Source organism: Mustela lutreola, chromosome 6 (assembly GCF_030435805.1).
Source record: "Mustela lutreola isolate mMusLut2 chromosome 6, mMusLut2.pri, whole genome shotgun sequence".
NCBI classification, from domain to species: domain Eukaryota; kingdom Metazoa; phylum Chordata; class Mammalia; order Carnivora; family Mustelidae; genus Mustela; species Mustela lutreola.
In genome coordinates this window covers 15,159,271-15,178,223 of record NC_081295.1, presented here as the reverse complement: position 1 = coordinate 15,178,223, position 18,953 = coordinate 15,159,271, and the positions used below count along the sequence as shown (strand labels likewise).

Here is an 18,953-nt window from a genome sequence, read left to right as displayed (position 1 = left end):
GCATATCCACTCTGGGCCCAGGCCCTCATCCCTGGTCAGGTACCCTTAGGTAGGACGAAATATCTCTGAACCTTGTCCGAAAAGCTGGTTCACGCCATTTGTAGGGTTATTTTGTCAGGACCAGATAAAAGGATGCCTGTAAAGTACCTGGAACAGCACCCGGCACAAGGCAAGTACTGTATCTTTGTTGGCTCGTAGTCGTTAGCTCTGACCTCATCTCGTCTTTCTACAGCTGGCGTCTCTTCCAAATTTTCCTCAAGTTCTGCTTCCAACCCTTCCTTTAATAGAAAGAATTCTTTTTCTCGTATTCCACTAGCCAGGTAACTCCCTGAGGAAAAGGGCCTCTCGATCTTGTTTGCACTGCCGTCTGTCTCCATCTTCCCCTGCTCGCTGAGACAAGAAAATCAGCCGGGGCTGCCCACCCACACGTCTTCCCTGGGGATGCTATGTCGGGCCCCCACTTCCTGCGGGCCCCCCATTTCTACCAGTGGTTCTCTTACATCTCACCCACACTCAAAACTAATAGGGGGAAAATGGGCTTATGAGAAACCTTTACTAGAATAACTTGATAGGTTCATTCTGATGAAGGCACAGCATTTACTGGTTTAGACTGCTTAGTTAGAACACTTACCATTTTGGGGTTATATATCGATTTATTGTAATTTATGGGTAGCCTGACAAGTCCAAACCATTATGTTTACCTACTAACACGTATTATATTGTTTAGGCTTTATATCTGCACCAATAACTTTTAAAAAAGATGTTATTTATTTGAAAGAGCAAGAGAGATCACAAGAACGCAGAGAGGCAGGCGGGGGCAGGTGGGGGGGGAAGCAGGCTCCCTGCTGAGCAGACAGCCCGATGCAGGGCTCAATCCCAGGACCCTGAGATCATGTCCTGAGCTGAAGGCAGAGGCTTAACCCACTGAGCCATCCAGGTACCCCTGCACCAATAACTTCTGTCTTAAAATTAGTTTCCAAGTGCCCAAGCTGTTTATTGCCTTCACTGCTTGCGGCTCTTTTTGCAAACTTGATAAAATGCTGCTTACTCTGTTTTTATGTAGTTAAGCTCTTCGTTTTCCCAGTGCACCAGAGCGATTTCATAGGGCTGGATTTCATGCTTTTCTAAGACCCGCATCACGTGTTTCATCTGGAAAAGAAGCAAGAACCCAGAATTGCACTGACTCTCTCAGTACAAAACTATGGTTCAGGGTTAACGCGTTTAGCATTTTTCATTACATTTGCTGATGTTTCTTCTGTTTAGTTTTTAATTAGCAATACTCGTGCCTTGGAGAAACCTCACTGGCTATGATCCTGCCACTGTGCAAAGCTCTTCTGCTTAATTTTGAAGGAAAAGGCAAATTCTTTGTGAGAGTAAACTCAGCAGATTAAATAGTTTTTATATTTAGGAAACAGAGAGTGGCATAAAGAAGAAAATTAAAATGACCCTAATTCCACAACCCAAAGAAAACCAACTAGTTTAACATTATGGTTTGTAGCCTTTAAATCTTTTAAAAATATGTAAGCTACAAAACTGTAAAAATTTAAACAATATCAAGGTACAGAAAGTGACAGTCTCTGCTCTGAGTTCTTTTTTTAAAAAGATTTTACTTATTTATTTGAGAGACAGCATGTGCACAGGTGAGCACACAAGTGGGGGGAGGGGCAGACGGGGAAGGAGAAGCAGACTCCCCACTGAGCTTGGATCCCAGGACTCCAGGATCATGACCTGAACTGAGGGTAGACGCTTAACGGGCTGAGCCATGCAGGACCCCCAAACACAATTGTTATAAAAGGCAAAAGTGCTAGGATAAATACCATGTAACACAGAGTGAGTAAGTTGTGGATTATCTGTTAATTTATCTTCCATGACTCAGATTATTGAGGGATAATTACTACTTTTGTTCTCAGAAAACTAGATTTTTACACTTTTATACTTTATATATACTTACAGTTTTATCTTTCACATTCCAGAACACAGCAGCTCCTTCTCTGATTTAAAAGAATAAAAGAACCAACAAAGTTAATGCCAGAATATATTCTTTAGGGCTATACATAAAGTCATGCTTAAGTAACTTCTAGGAGAGATCCAGAAGGCGATTTTTTAAAAAAATGTGATTTATTACTTATTTGACATTATGGTTCCTAGACGGAGTTGTGAAAACAAGAACTATTACTGAACTCTTGATAAAACCTGAGCTCCCCCAAGTTCATGATTTCTCACATGGCTTGCAGAATAAATATTATTGTAATGCTATATAACTTCATGTATCTAGACTGTTTCATATCTGGTTCAATTCTGATGTACAGAATAAGGAAAATGCGGGGACCCGTCTTAGCTCTCATTAAGAATCTATAGCAGATTCTGCTACAGGAAACGAATAAAGGATCATGCTTTTAATAGTTATGGAATAAAAAGACTGAGATAAATTAAAGCCAAAGATGGCTAAAAGCACCCAGGGAATAATGCTACAGTGCTTGGAGCAGTATGATGAAGCCACAGGAGGGCCCTGAATCTAGTTCTGGCTTTGAAAAAATGTGAGGTCTAAAAACCATAGATGAACTTGCTTTGATATTCTCAAGTTTGACATGCTGTGCAGTTTTTGATGGTAAATTAAAAAACAAAACAAACAAACAAACACGAGAAAGAGGGAGAAATTATGGCTCTGGGTTATTGCACCAGAGGAAAGAAAGGTAGAAATGAAGAAGAGGTAAAAATTCAGTAGTCCCTATGGTTCTTCAAATGTGTCTTAAGCACTGTGCTCGTTAGCATACGTGTGGGTCAGCACTTTGCATTGGATACAAGATGAGTTTGGTCTCTCGAGGAACTCCTGGTTTAGAAAAGACTGATGACAGACACACCCACAACTGCAGGTGCAGAGTGGTGACAACTTAGAGAATTACGCAGTATGTACTCTGGAATGTCCCTGGGAGGACCTGCGTTTCCATAGGACATGTAGGGCTAGGCCAAAGGAGAAAAAGCGAGGTGGCAGCACGGCAGAGGGAACGCCGTGGGCTCAGGGAGGAGGGGTGAGCGAGCACGGCGCATCTCGGACTAAACAGCTCGCTGTCTGCAAGGCTGTGGATGTGAGCAAGCAGCAGGCAGTCAGGCCGGAGAGGCAGCGACATGGAGTTTGGTCAGGTTCCACGGAACCTGAAGCCGGAGGGCGTGGGGATCAGAAGTGCCTGCTGAGCACGGCTCCTGTCTGTGTCGGCCAGACAGACTGGCAGTGGCGAGAAGAGAGGCGGGGGGGACCGGCAGCCGGCTGCGGGAACCCACCGGTGTAGGGTCTAGGTGGTCGGGGTTGGTATCCACAGCCATGCAAGAGGAGTAATTAGTTCAGAGGGTCCCTTGTGGGAAGACAAGAGATCTTGGGATCATGCCCCCTCCGTTCAGGAAGCTGTGCCATGCGCTGGGGCACTTGGAGGCCATGGGGGCTCGGAGCCCTTGAATGGGCCTGGTCCACACCAAGTGACACTAGTGACATAAGCCACACCGTGGGTTTTGAAGACTTGGTGTGAAAAGAAGAGTGGAAAAATCTCATTAATTATTGACTGATTATATGTTGAAGTGATAGCCTTGCAGATATGTTGGGTTAAATAAAACACATTATTAAAATCCGTTTCAGGTGACACATATTATTAGTGGGGTTCAATTTAAATCTTTTTTTTTTTTAACTTTTAAAAATGTGGCTACTAGAAAATGTATCTTTACATACGGGCCTTGCATTATATTTCTACTGGATGCTCTCCTAGTTTTCATCTAGAGGCCCACAGAAATTCAAATTCCTCCAAACCGAAGGGGACGCTATTCTACTTGGGCCAAGTGTTGAGCTCTCGATTATCTCCAAAGTTCTGTCAAAAGGAAGGTAAGGCATTGAAAGGAACCAAGCTGGAGCTTCCAGGAATCATCAACCATAGACACTGATATCAAAAGATTTTTATCAAAGTTGGGGTTCTTACAAACACTCTATGTGTTTCTGTTCTGTCATAGAACAATCCCATGACTATGGACACTTCCCTTAGTCTCTCTCCCCCTGAGTTTCCCCAGCTGCAAAGAGGGAATAATAGGCCTCCTGAAGAGCTGTGAGGATAACATGAAATTATTTTAAGTGGTTTCTATTATCATAACCATTCTCAGGGTTCCAGTCTGATGTCTCTGGAGAGGTAAGGTGGTATAAAACTTAAAGCAGGGGCGCCTGGGTGGCTCAGTGGGTTGAGCCGCTGCCTTCGGCTCGGGTCATGATCTCAGGGTCCTGGGATCGAGTCCCGCATCGGGCTCTCTGCTTGGCAGGGAGCCTGCTTCCTCCTCTCTCTCTCTGCCTGCCTCTGTGCCTCTATGCCTATTTGTGATCTCTGTCAAATAAATAAATAAAATCTTTAAAAAAAAAAAAAAAAGACAAAAAAAAAAAAAAAAAAAACTTAAAGCAAAAGAGTTACAGAAGGAAAAAAATAAATAAAGGAAGAAGAGATAACAGGATGGGAGCACGAGTCTGGTGGGGAGTCCTGAAGATGAATGGAAAAGTAGGATGCTATACATACTCTCAGAATCAAGAATCTAGATTGATAAATGAAGGACAAGCCATGGAAAAATTATTTGTTTTCAAAATTATTTGTGTTATCAGGATTGACTAGAAAATTCCTAAAACTGACGAAGCCTCCTAGATCAAATAAGTATCAAAGGAGAAATTTAAATCACAAGTATATTTGGACACATTTACTATTAAGGGAGGAGGTACTCTTCAAATTTAAGGACCATGTTATCGGGACAGCAACATGCAGAAGAATGAAACTGGACCACTTTCTTATACCACACACAAAAATTAATTCAAAATGGATGAAAGACCTATTGTGAGATAGGAAATTATCAAAATGCTAGAGGAGAACACAGGCAGCAACCTCTTGGACTTAGGCTGTAGCAACTTCTTACGAGATATGTTACCGGAGGCACGGGGAACAAAAGTAAAAATAAACCATTGGGATTTCATCCAGGTAAAAAGCTTCTGTACAGTGAAGGAAACAGTCAACAAAACTAACGCAGCCTACAGAATGGGAGCAGATATTTGCAAACGACTTATCAGAAAAAGGGCTAGTATCCAAAATCTACGAAGAACTTACCAACCTCAACACCCGAAAAACTAATCCAGTTAAGAAATGGATGAAAGACATGAAAAGACTTTTCTCCAAAGAATACACACAGATGGAAAACAGGCATATGAAAGGATGCTCGACATCACTCAGCATCAGAGAAATATAAGTCAAAATCATGATGAGATACCACCTCATACCTGTCAGAATGGATAAAATTAGCAACACAGAAAACAACAGATGTTGGTGAGGTTGTGGAGACAGAGGAACCATCTTGTTGGGGGGAATGCAAGCTCGTATACAGCCACTCTAGAAAACAGTATGAAGTTTCCTCAAAAAGTTGAAAACAGAACTACCCCATGATCCAGCAACTGCACTACTGGGGATTTACCCAAAGGACTCAAAAATACTGATCTGAAGGGCCACATGCACCCTGATGTTTATAGCAGCATTACCAACAATAGCCAAACTGTGGAAAGAGCCCAGAGGTCCATCGACAGACGAGTGGATAAAGAAGTGCTATATAATGGAATGTTACTCAGCCACCGAAAGAATTAAATCCTGCCATTTTCATCGACATGGATGGAGCCTGAGTACATAATGCTACGTGAAATAAGTCAAAGAAAGACAAATACTATATGATCTCACTCACATGTGGAATTTAAGAAATAAAACAGATGAACATATGGGAACAGGGGAAAAGAGAGAGAGAGAGATGGCAACAAATCATGGGAGACACTTAACAATAGAGAACAGAGGGTTGATGGGAAGTGGGTTGGGGGATGGGCTAGACGGGTAATGGGTATTAAGGAAGGGCATGTGTTACGAGGAGCACTGGGTGTTTTATAAATAAGGGAGGAATCACCAAATTCTACTCCTAAAATCAATTATTACACTATATGTTACTAACTAGAATTTGAATAAAAAATTGAAAAAGAAAGAAAATTACAATGTAGAAAAGGTATAAAATGCAGAGAGATAAAAATAAACTATCTGTGGTTCTTACCACTTGGAGGAAAAAAAAAGACCACGTTATCTGACCACAGGCCCATTTCCCAGAAGGGCTGCCCACTTGTCTTACCTGAAGAAGAATATTGTTCCAGGATCACCTTCTTTAGCAGAGTGTTCCACACCCATCACCAAAATGTTTGCTGCATCTGTGATTTGAAATTGAGGCATGAAAAACTACCACCATATAGTGACTCAAGGTTTACGAGTCACCTATGAACTTTTATTGAAGTCCTTACGATCAACCCATCGTAGATCAATAAGTGCTCTGTAACATTCTGTCCATTTTTAGGTTTCTGAAAGTATTCAACATATGAAAATGAAAGACTATAAGAAATTACTTTCACAAAACACTGAAACACCTGTGACACTATTATTAGTACTATTTAAAACCACTCATGGACACTGATCTTCATTCACAGTAATCACTAGTCCAGTTAATAATGATTAAAGTCTTAGTTTCAATGCAACTAAGATTCAAGAATTAAAATTTCTACAAAATTCTCTTCTTTTCAATACCATTTTGTTAATAAAATGATTTTAATATTTTCAAACTATTCATTTTGATGCTTTTTAAAATATATATAGTATGAGACAACAGAAAATATACAGAAACAAAGATACTGACCACTTCAAAACCTATCTGAATTCAAAGTTAATTATGAGAACCAACACTGTGGCCACCTGTAACTATTTAAATATTTATAATCTTTTAAATATTATTAGATATGTATTAATATACATATTAATATACACATTCATCAACAAGTAGTTGCTTTATTAGCATAATTAATAATTGTTGAGTACAAAATATTCTATAACATAAATTATAAATATATGTGAACATGTCAATTAATATATTAATGTTAATGTGCAACACCTAAAATTACCTAAACCTAAAATTAGAACCAACGAAATTTCAGAGTTCCTAGTAGAGGCTGGGGAATGGGGCATTCAGGTAACGACCAAATCCTACCCTACCTTTTTTGGGTGAGGTTAAACTTCCCTAAGCACTACATCCTACAGAGGGCAAAGTTCACCTGTGCACCCAAGAGCCACATAAATGAAATGGAAAAGACCCAGGGCAATGGGGCTGGTACTAGAAGCTAGCCCAGCTGTTGTGCACAGCCTTTGTAATCAGCCAAGGATACACCTGGAAAAAATAAATTTTTTTTTTTTAATTTTTGTTTATTTGACAGACAGAGATCACAAGCAGACGGAGAGGCAGGCAGAGAGAGAGAGAGGGAAGCAGGCTCCCTGCTGAGCAGAGAGCCCGATGCGGGACTCGATCCCAGGACCCTGAGATCCTGACCTGAGCTGAAGGCAGCGGCTTAACCCACTAGCCACCCAGGCGCCCCACACCTGGAAAATTTTTTATCATCATGGTTCTGGACATAGCTCTGGTTTTCTCAGTTAATTATGCTTGCTTCTACCATCAAATGGCATAAGGAGTCTGTACCAGGCACCAAGGCTGAAAGAGCACAGTGACATTTCATGTGTTTCTTATGGGGTCAATGACCCTTTGAAGAATTTTCTAGGTAGCAGGGAGGTTTTCAACCTGCTGTTTTTGCTACTCGGTGGTAAATTCATTAATTTCCACCAGTGTGTTCCAAGTTACTTATTTTTAAATACAAAACAGGCTCTTTTTTCAAGAATCCTTCCTGATATTGTCCTAAAATCCTGTTAAGTTTATTTTAATTCTTTTTTTCAATATTCTTTGTATTTCTCATTTCATTAATTTTGTTAGTTTTAAAGTATCGGATTGTGCTGGTAAATTTTTCTATAAAGGCTCTCCCTACATTTCTGTTAATGGCATGGTTCTTCTGTAACACTAAAACAACTTTTTTTTTTAAAGATTTTATTTATTTATTTGACAGAGAGAGAGATCACAAGTAGGCAGAGCAGCAGGCGGAGATAGAGGGGGAAGCAGGCTCCCTGCTGAGCAGAGAGCCCGATGTGGGGCTCGATCCCAGGACCCTGAGATCATGACCTGAGCTGAAGGCACAGGCTTAACCCACTGAGCCACCTAGGTGCCCCCTAAAACAACTTTTTAATGCAATAGAAATGAAGTGTCACAGCCTTTGATCATCCCAAGTCATGGTGATCCTACAAATAAAGCTTAATAAACCATACTGATTTTAATCTGAGAGCTAAGTTCTCTGTAAATACATTTTAATTTCTTATCTTTGCCATTTGTATAAGGAGACTCAACATCATTTTCGTGATACAATCCTTTTTTTTTTTAAAGATTTATTTGAGAGAGAAAGCGAGAATGTGCGTATGAGAGGTGCAGTGGGGGGGGGGAGAGGGAGAGAGTCCCAAGCAGACTCCCCACCAATCGCGGAGCCCAATGTGGGGCTTGATCTTATGACCTTGATCAGGACCTGAGCAGAAACCTAGAGTTGGATGCTTAACCAAACGTGCTAGCCAGGTAGTCCTGATAGAATCTTCTAAATAGAAAACGGAAAGTAAACAAATGCATATTTAAGGAGTATCACAGGAAAATTATTTTCCAATACATTTTAACATACTTGGCCCCAGGTTCAAGAAGATGTACCTCTAGGCAAACTGTTTACTTCAACGTATCCATGGGAGGCCAGATCTTGAGAGAGAGTCCCGAGATGGTATTCATCTGCGGTCGCGAACGCTGTGCAGTGCATCAGGTCCTATTTGGGCGACATCAGCATGACGCGGGTTACCAAGAGGTTAAACTGACGGTGACCACCTCCCAGGACTCCATTAGGCAAAGGAGGCTCTTGAGAGTTTTCATCAAAGCTCTCAAAGGCTCATACAGGGAACACGATGAGGGTGAAGAGAAAGGGACAGGGAGATGGATTTCAGCCTAGTCTATGAGGACCTTCTCCTGCCAGCCCCCAAAGTGATGTTACGGGCTATCCCGAAAACAGAGCTGCTCCCCCAGTGGTGGTGGTGTAAGCGCAGATGGAACAAAAGATAAGGAGAGGGTTAAGGCATCATATGGCCCTGGGTGGGGTCCGTATGACACCCGGGTGAGCCCATCATAGCAGCATTATTATTTGAGACCATGTGATAATTTGTCACTAGTCTTGTACATCAGAGAGGGCTTTACATCTACGAAGGAAGTACAGAACTCTTACTCTGGTTACTATTAAACAAAAAGTTGTGTTTATCTGATGATGTGTCCGGGTTTCGTTAGTGCATGGAGTCTTGTCTGTGTACATACATGTACATCTGTGCTGTGTGTGTGTGCAGCACACAGACGATAAGGGGCGTGGCACAGCACATTGGTCTGTCTCACTGTAAGTCACAACCCATCTGTGGGACCTGCTACCGATCTACTTGGTCCAAACCAGCTTTTAAAAAGAATTAAAGGGGTGCCTGGGTGGCTCAGAGGGTTAAGCCTCTGCCTTTGGCTCAGGCATGATCTCAGGGTCCTGGGATCGAGCCCCGCATTGGGCTCTCTGCTCAGCAGGGAGCCTGCTTCCCCCTATCCCAAGAAACGGTCTAACCCTGCCTAACCCTTTTCCTTCTGCCTTCCTCTCTGCCTGTTTATGGTCTCTCCCTCTCTGACAAGTAAATAAATAAAATCTTAAAAAAAAATAAAAAGAATTAAATACAACAAAATAGAAAATATTACATCATTCAGAGCATAGGTAAATGTTATTTTATGAAGTTTTTTTTTTTGGTCACATATGCATATCTAAGTATGTGTAATATAAAATATATTTCTCACTAGAGGGTGAAGTCCATTAAGTTCAAAAGCTACTGGCAAAGGTTTCATGAGTTTGGTACAGAATCTGAACAGATTTTAAGAAAAAAATCAGGGGGCGCCTGGGTGGCTCAGTGGGTTAAGCCACTGCCTTCGGCTCAGGTTGTGATCTCAGGGTCCTGGGATTGAGTCCCACATCGGGCTCTCTGCTCGACAGAGAGCCTGCTTCTTCCTCTCTCTCTCTCTGCCTGCCTCTCTGCCTACTTGTGATCTTTCTCTGTCAAGTAAATAAATTCTTTAAAAAAAGAAAAAAAAAGAAAAAAAATCAGGATGACAAAATACCTACTAATAGCATTGTTGTGAAATTTAATTTAAATTTTTTTAAAGATTTTATTTATTTATTTGGCAGAGATCACAAGTAGGCAGAGAGGCAGGCGGAGGGCGGGGAAGCAGGCTCCCCACTGAGCAGAGAGCACGATGCAGGGCTCGATCCCAGGACCCTGGAATCATGACCTGAGCTGAAGGCAGAGGCTTTAACCCACTGAGCCACCCAGGTGCCCCAAGATTGTTGTGAAATTTAAAAAAGCTGATGAATGTCCATTACTCAGAATCATGGCTAGCACAAGTGGTCAATATGTGAGAATGCAGTTATCACTATTACGGGTATGGGTATGTTTAAACCATCTAGATTTATGGGAGGCGAAAAAGTTTGCCAAGTAATTTAAATCTGAATTTTCGTATGTTCATAATTTTATATTTCCGCCAGAACATGAGTGATTCTATGGTCATGTGATACCTATGCTGCTTTGGCCCACCACTGGTTAAAAGAGGTTTATGAGTCACTGAATCAAAATTTACTCCTAGGATTTACTCATCTCAGCATTAAGCCCTTTCCCTTTCTGTTATATTCCTAGCACAGTTTCAGAAAAGTAGTATATTAATTCCTTCCCCTCTCCCACGTTTGTTACCTAACTCCCGGCCCTATCCCAAGAAACGGTCTAACCCTGCCTAACCCTTTTCCTTAACCTGTTACGCCGTTTTCATATGCGGTTTAAAAAGGAGCAGAGGAATAAAGAGAGGACCTGAGGATACACACAAACCGAAATCAAATATCCAGTCATCACCAAAATGATTTTAACTTAATTAGGAAAAAAAAAAAAAAAAAAAAAAGAAAGCCAGACAAGCAGAAATTGCTCTTGGATGTGACGATAAATGAATGTAAGCTGCCCTCCTTTTGCAGGAAGGTATCTGATAAGCTGATTCCCAGACTCACTGGGAATCAACCTGCGGATAAACCATACGGATTCATACAGCCAGAGTATAGATAATATAGAGAGTTACAGAGAAATCAAGTACATGCTTAAGGTTTAGAACTGTTAACACTATCTGTTCTCTTCAGGCTCCGTGGAGTTAAGAAGAGCTGACCGGACATGTGATTTAAGCTGGAGGAAAGAGAGGAATCCTGGTAACAGGTATCAGGAAAGGCCACAGTGGGCAAGCTCCGCTCTGCAGGAAGACTCAACGAATTTACTGAAACTTGCCAAGCAAAAGCATAGTAGGTTCGGCTGGACGTGAGAATTACTTCTGTGACTACTACAGTTGACACACTTTGTCTGGGCCGGAGGTAGAAGAGCAGGAAGCACAAAAAAGGTAAGAGATAAGCAGAGGGGTGCCTGGGTGGCTCAGTCAATTAAGTGTCCAACTCTTAATCTCAGCTCAGGTCTTGATCTCTGGGGCATGAGTTCAAGGACCCGTACTTGGCTCCAGGCTGAGTATGGAGCCTACCTAAAAAAAATGGGGTACCTGGGTGGCTCAGTCGGTTAACCATCTGCCATGGGCTCAGGTCATGATCCCAGATCTCAGGTCATGAACCAAAAAAACATCTGGTTTCTGCTCAGTCCTGGGATAGAGCTGTGAATCGGGCTCCCTGCTCAGTGCGGAGCCACTTCTCCCTCTCCCTCTGCTGCTCCCCCTGCTGTGTTCTAGCTCTTTGTCAAATAAATAAATAAAATATTTTTTTAAAAAAAGGACCCTTTGAAAAAAATTTTTAAAAAGAGAGAGAGAGAGAGAGATGAGGAGATAAGAGGGCCCCAGCCCTAGAACTATTCCCATGAATGATCTTCCCGTAACTGCACTGAAAGTGGCAGACGACAACTGTCTCTAGAATCAGAATTGTAACCTGGCAGCTCAGAGAACGATCCAACTCAAAGGTGACCCATCTAGCGTTGTTTTCTTAAAAAAGATTTTATTTATTTATTTGTCAGAGAGAGAGAGAGAGAGAGAGAGAACACAAGTAGGGGAGTGGCAGGCAGAGGGAGAAGCAGGCTCACCGCTGAGCAAGGAGCCAGATGTGGAACTTAATCCCAGAACCCTGGGATCATGACCTGAGCTGAAGGCAGATGCTTAACCCACTGAGCCACCCAGACACCCCTCATCTAGTATTTTTAAGATTTAAATTCACCATAGCAACAAATTGAGATTTCACACAAAACCCAGATTTCCACCAACTTCTGATCAAGCAGAAGGTCTGGCAATGATCAACTGAGGTTGAGGCAGGGGTCGCCGTTCCCCAGCGCACCCAAGCCCCCCCACTCCCGGCTGTCTCCTGTCTGCCCCACCATCATGTGTAACTGACCAGACTCGTCCATGCACTACTGTGCACCCTCAAGGACGGGACAAGGCAAGGCATTCAGTCACCGCTTCCATGAGAAAACACACGGAGTTCCAAAGAGATTAAAAATGAATCTCGAAACACAATCTGTTTTTACTTAGCCAAGGATTTTTACAGACTTTCTAGAGATTGTCACCTTTCCTTCTCTCGCTGGTCTCCTGTTTGGTTTGGCTCCCGGTTCTGGCCAGCACCACACAGCTGACCTGGCGGTGCCACACTACTCCTCTCTGTATCCTCCTCAAGCATCTCGGATCACGGTCTCTCTTTAACTTACCACTTCTTCTATTAATAAATGATTCACAAAGTTCTTCAGTTTGATTTGTTAGATTTTTTTTTTTTTTTAGTTTTAGATCCCTCAAGTTTCAAGACTGTACTCAAAGGGAAAGAGAGGCCCATGGAGTATGCTGTATTCACACACCCCCCCCACCCTGCCGTTAATGATATTGTTACATTGTGAAAAGCTTTTGTTTTCATACAAGTTTTTTTTCCTGGGTTTTTATAATGAATCACATATCTATATGGAGAGAGAACAAACTTCTGAGTTTATGATGGGATCAACAACTTGTTCTTAAATAAATGTGCCAAATTAACCTAAAATAGTTACTGAATTTAACACCTAAGCTTGGGCCTTTCTATTTTAAAGTGTTAAAAAAAACAAAAACAAAACCCTAAAACCCAAATCCAAGAAAGCCACAATATGTAATTCATTTTTCTGGCCACAGAAAACATGTTCCAGCAGATGGGGCTAGAAATCTATATATGATTCTTGTTTTAGCGCATCACACACTCTAGATGGAACACTTTTCTTGAAAAAGAAAGTTTGTTTTTATTCACATTCTAGTACTGAAGAAAATTAATGCATTACTGCAATGTTGTTTCGGTATCACAGAAAGAAAAATGCATGTTTTTCCTGTTATGTATAGACTGCGGATGAAAGTTATAAAACACAAATACATTTTACATTACTAGTACAACACTTTGGCTCTCCAGTTTTTTGACTACCCTCTGTGGCAAGAAAGCCTTTTGAATACACAGTACACATAGGCATATAGATCAGTAGCTGACACAAAAAATTCACAAAATAGTATTAGCTCTACCATGAGTAATACATTCTGATGCTTTCTATTCTATTTCACTGAAAAATCCCCCAAGAACAGACAGACAACTATGAACAACCCACTAGTGAACTTTGCAGCATACAGTGGTGCTCCTCTGAACACCACCAGCAGGCCCCTGGCCCCTTCCCTATCGTGCCCATTTCCACACTGCTTGGGGCCGTGGCTGTCATCCTCCACCATCCTGAGACACAGGACCCATGACCAAGAGGCACTGTTGTCCTGGTAAACCAGGAGCCAATGGCACATGCGCTGAACATCTTAGTAGGTTAATCTCCGCAAATGACACCAGATAAAGATTTGATTCCAGGAGAGCAAGCGAGCTCAGGAGCCCGTGTGGGGGTCCACAGAAAGCACACATGCTCTCTGGAACTAGGGAGAGTCCTTCCTGTCTCAGTCCAGAGCAGGAGAAAAGCCTCTACCGCCACAAAGCATTCGCCAGCCCCATGATGCCCGTGTGGCAACGGGGTGCCCCTCCAGTTGGGGCAGATAAAAGCCAGTCTTCTGCTTTGGGGGTACAGTACCTAATCACACCTTTCTTCATTGAAGGAAGTCAACTATGCAGTCAGAAAAAAACAAAACAAATCAACACTAATTAGACATGCTCAAGGTCTACTTCTCAGAATCAAGATTTTAAGACAGACATTCTAGGGGCGCCTGGGTGGCTCAGTGGGTTAAGCCGCTGCCTTCGGCTCAGGTCATGATCTCAGGGCCCTGGGATCGAGTCCCGCATCGGGCTCTCTGCTCAGCAGGGAGCCTGCTTCCCTCTCTCTCTCTCTCTGCCTGCCTCTCCATCTACTTGTGATTTCTCTCTGTCAAATAAATAAATAAATAAATCTTAAAAAAAAAAAAAAAAAAAAAAAAAAAAAAAAAAAAGACAGACATTCTAACCTGTTTTCTGATAGATTCAGAAGGCCTGATCAAATTCTAAATATTTACATTCCCAGTTTTAATGTGGATGACCACGGACACCAGAGACCCCTTTGCCTCCCTTCTCTCTTTTCCAACTTAATAAACATTTATTAAGTATTAGGCACAGTTCTAGGTATTAGCAAGATACAAAAGCAGGCAAAGGGCTTGATCTGAACCTTAAACAGTATTGATCATTTAGAATGGAAATGCAATTGTAGCTGAGAAATTCCCATAAACCTCTTAACAGTGAATAAAAAAAACCCTTTGACCCTCAAAGGCTAAAGAAGCAAAACCTCTCACTTTTTTCTGACTGTACCTTGCCATGTCATTTTACTACTCGATCTCACACAGTTACCACAGGCTAATGAGTGCTTACCTGTCTGCACAGCTACTAAAAAAAGATTTTTAAAATTTGATGACAAATTTCTACAGTCCGAATTTTTCTTTTTAAAAAATTTATTTGACAGACAGAGATCACAAGTCGGCAGAGAGGCAGGCAGAGACAGAGGAAGGGAAACAGGGTCCCTGCCAAGCAGAGAGCCTGATGTGGGGCTCGATCCCAGGACCCTGGGATCATGACCTGAGCCGAAGGCAGAGGCTTTAACCCACTGAGCCATCCAGGCGCCCCAAAATGGGCTTTTTTTTACAGTACCATTCCAACACTGGACTTAACACTAACACTATTCTTCCTCAAAGTTTCCTTAAGTCAATAACTAATCTTTTCATAAACTGTATTTTTATATTTAATTGCTTAAACTTTGTTTTTATACATACTATTAATTCTTAAAACTTAGATGTTGACTCCTTAGGGCACCAGTGTAGTTCAGTTAAGTGTCTGAATCTTGATTTCAGCTCAGGTCATGATCTCAGGGTAGTGAGATCGAGCCCCACTTTGGGCGCTGTGCTCAGAAGGGAGTCTGCTGGGGATTCTCTCTTCCCACCTGCCCTCCCTCTGTCCCTTCCCCTACTCACATGAGTGTGTGCTCTCTCTCAAATAAATCTTAAAAAAAAAAAAAGAGGGGCACCTGGGTGGCTCAGTGGGTTAAGCCTCTGCCTTTGGCTCAGGTCATGATTTCAGGGTCCTGGGATCGAGCCCCACATTGGGCTCTCTGCTTGGCAGGGAGCCTGCTTTCTCCTCTCTCTCTCTCTGCCTGCCTATCTGCCTACTTGTGATCTCTCTCTGTCAAATAAATAAATAAATTCTAAAAAAAAAAAAAAAAAAAAAAAGACAAGATGGTGGTTGCTTTTGGATATCACAGATTTTACTATTAGGCTTCAAAGGTCTTGCGGCCAGCTCTCTTAGGTTCACAGTAAGGCTATGTTGCATGGACACCAGTGACAGTGCAAGCGATGATTACAAAACAGAATGCCACCACCACACGTTTTTACCTCATTCACAGACAGAACTGGAAGGTTGGTCCTGGATGGCTGCCTGGTCCTCGATGCTTTTAGTGGTCTCTTGATTTGCGGAAGGTCTTGTTTAGGAACTAGTGTTTCCGTTGATGGAGATGAGTAATGTCGCTCTAATATTTTTATAAACCACTTAGAACCTAAGAGATTTGGTCTGTGAGTCACTTTCCTGTGAGTACCAAAAGATCTCCTGGTTGGAAGGTGCATTTTTTCATCCTGGCAATGCGCAGCATTTAATGGAGAGAGTATGCTTGTATTTGAGATTTTCGGACTAATTTCCAGGACCGGGGACTTACTCAAACCACCAGCTGCTGTCTCAGCAAAGAACAACTCCAAGTTCTGACTTCTCATCACGGTGCTGCATGTTGTAGTCTCAAATTCTTTCCGTGGCCTTAATGTTCGATGGACAAGTCTTTGGCACTGACGTATTTTTGATAAAATACAGTGAGATCCGGCCAGGGCTCTGAACAGTCTGGCTGACATTACCACATCCCGGGCTAAAAGAAAAAGAATTCTAAGTTCAAAGTGTTGTTTTTTTTTTTTTCTACATGTTTTCAAATATATACAATATTTTCCTAGATACTAAAAATATTTCTGTAAAAACATTTGCAAAACAAATACACCTTAACCTAAGTCTAGTAAAAGAATGAGGTTAAAAAAGTAAATACAAGTGTAATGACAACCTAGGCTTGTCACAGTCATGTTTAGAAGCTACTGCCTCTAAAATATCTCAAAAGCTGGAATTCTGTGTTTAGTTCTAGTCCAAGCAGCTATTACAGTTCACCTTTAATTAGTACTACTCCTTGCCAGCTGAGCCAGTGGGTTTTGAAGAAACTAATTATAAAAAATTTTAGAAATTTGTATACACTGGTTCTCCCCTATTCTCTTCTATGAAATTCTTACCTTGGAAACTAAAGACTGCCTTCATACAGGCCATGCAAAGCACTAAGACAAACAACGCAAAAGGAACAGGACGAACAACTAGTGTGTTTTCTGTCTTTATGGAGGAAGAGAGATGTAGCATTTAAGGTGTCTCACACACACACACACACACACACACACACACAAAATTTAGGTTTTGTTAAAAATTGGGCCACATCTCAGGAAAGTGAAATTTTAACTGCACCAACTACACTTAAAGATTAAAAGTCTACTAGATTGTTAATTACTCTAAAAGCTCTCCATAAGCTTTGTGTGTTATCACCAACTACAACCTCATATGCTCAGTTTCAAGCATCCCACTCCGAACTCCACGTCTGGTCTTTAAGAGCGCACTCCTCTTCCACATTTCCCACAACGCTTCAACCCCAACAGGACCAAACAACTCCATGATCTGGACAGCCTGTTAGTGCCCCTCGTTCCCACTGCTCACTTCCGCCACGCTCAGTATACATTCTGGGGTCTCCCGCCTCTCTTTCCCCCACATACCTCGAATCGCTTGCATCCCTTTTTCTCCCACATGCCTATGTGACATCGCATCCACCGAAATTTTAAATATAATTCACCTAATATGTGCCTGCGTCTGAACGTGGCCACAGACAACCAACCAACTAACCAACCAAGCCCACCGGTCTCACTTTAAGATCATGGCCGCCTCCTTCAGGAACGCCTTTCACAGTGCTCAACACCCATAACCCATTTCCCCACCACAGTCTACCCTGTGCTCCCTCCTCATACCTCCACTGCCTCCTCTTCCCTTCTCATTCTTGAATGACCTTGCTTCCTCTTTCATGGACAGAGCAGAAGAGAATTTCCACAAGCTCTCACCATGATCCACCTGCCCAATGACCGCTTCTGTGCCTATGTACTTGGTCTTCCCTTCCGCTGCCACAGACGAGCTGCCCGTGGTCCCACCAGGAACCAGGTCCTCCATGTGCACACCAAGTCTCAGCCCTTCCTGCCTCTAGCAGGAATGGTTAAACCCTCCTTTCCTCTTTCGTGCTATTTGTTTTTCCTTCTTTCCAGCATATATATATGCTGCCTGCCTCTCTGCCTGCTTGTCATCTCTCTCTGTCAAAAGAAGTCTTAATATATGTATGTATATATATATATATATGCATATATATTAAGACTTTATATACAAAGTCTTTTTTTTTTTTTTTTTTTACTTTAAAAGATTTTATTTATTTATTTGACAGAGAGAGATGACAAGCAGGCAGAGAGGCAGGCAGAGAGAGAGGAGGAAGCAGGCTCCCTGCTGAGCAGAAAGCCTGATTTGGGGCTGGATCCCAGGACCCTGGGATCGTGACCTGAGCCGAAGACAGTGGCTTAACCCACTGAGCCACCCAGGCGTCCCCCAAAGTCTTTTATATATATATAGTGTATATGTATATATATAGTCTTTATATATAAAGTCTTAATATATATACATATGTATATAAATATATATATATATATATAAAGTCTTAAAATACATATGTTTTAAGACTTTATCCCAGAGAGAAAGAGCAGGAGGAAGAGCAGAGGGAGAGAGACAAGCAGACTCCACGCTGAGCACAGAGCCTGATGCAGGGCTTGATCTCAGGACCCTGAGCTGAAACCAAGAGTCAGACACTTAACTAACCGAGCCACTCAGGTGCCTCTTTCCAGAATATTCTTATTAGCATATGACTCTGCTTTAATTTCTATCTTATAAAAACAACTCTCCCCTGATCCCATCTTTCCCTTCATACACTATACCTTTGCTCTCAGTTCCTTTCCTTTAGAAGTTGTATTAACTATCTCTAACTCCTCTGATTTTCTTGAATCCACTTCAATCAGGCTATCATCCCTATCACTTCGCCAAAACTCCCTTGGCAAGGCCACCAATGAATTCCGTATTTCTAAGCCCAGTGGTCACTTCCATCTTCGTTTTAACGGACTTATCTTTCAGCACTGCACCCTCCTTCTTCCCTGGACTTCCGGGATAGGACACTGGCCATTTTCCTCCTACCTCACTGGTTGTACCTTCCATCTCTTTTGTGTTTTCCTATCCCCTCAACAATCACAAGCACCATGGCTCAGTACTTGGGCCACTTTTCTTCTCTATTCTCAGCTCCTTATATGCAACCTACACATTGATG

The 18,953-nt window shown here is 42.1% G+C and overlaps 1 protein-coding gene and 1 pseudogene across 7 annotated transcripts in view; both read right to left on the bottom strand.

Moving 5' to 3' along the window:
* The window catches only part of RMND1 (required for meiotic nuclear division 1 homolog), a 43,699-nt gene that overhangs the window by 22,944 nt on the left and 1,802 nt on the right, over positions 1 to 18,953 (bottom strand). For 4 of the 7 annotated variants that reach the window (XR_009354477.1, XR_009354478.1, XM_059176767.1 and 1 more), the window contains exons 2-7: positions 15,871 to 16,388; positions 8,653 to 8,761; positions 6,169 to 6,244; positions 1,952 to 1,991; positions 1,049 to 1,149; positions 148 to 390 (exon numbers count right to left, since the gene is read on the bottom strand). Coding sequence is in view for 5 of the 7 variants with exons in the window: in XM_059176767.1 (XP_059032750.1) it covers positions 148 to 390; positions 1,049 to 1,149; positions 1,952 to 1,991; positions 6,169 to 6,244; positions 8,653 to 8,761; positions 15,871 to 16,374 (1,073 nt within the window). In the remaining 2 variants the exon portion in view is untranslated. Of the gene's footprint in view, positions 1 to 147; positions 391 to 1,048; positions 1,150 to 1,951; positions 1,992 to 6,168; positions 6,245 to 8,626; positions 8,762 to 15,870; positions 16,389 to 18,953 lie in introns of those variants that run through there. The other 3 variants (XM_059176768.1, XM_059176770.1, XM_059176769.1) reach the window with 3 other exon arrangements.
* LOC131834886 (U4 spliceosomal RNA) lies at positions 1,216 to 1,331 on the bottom strand (annotated as a pseudogene).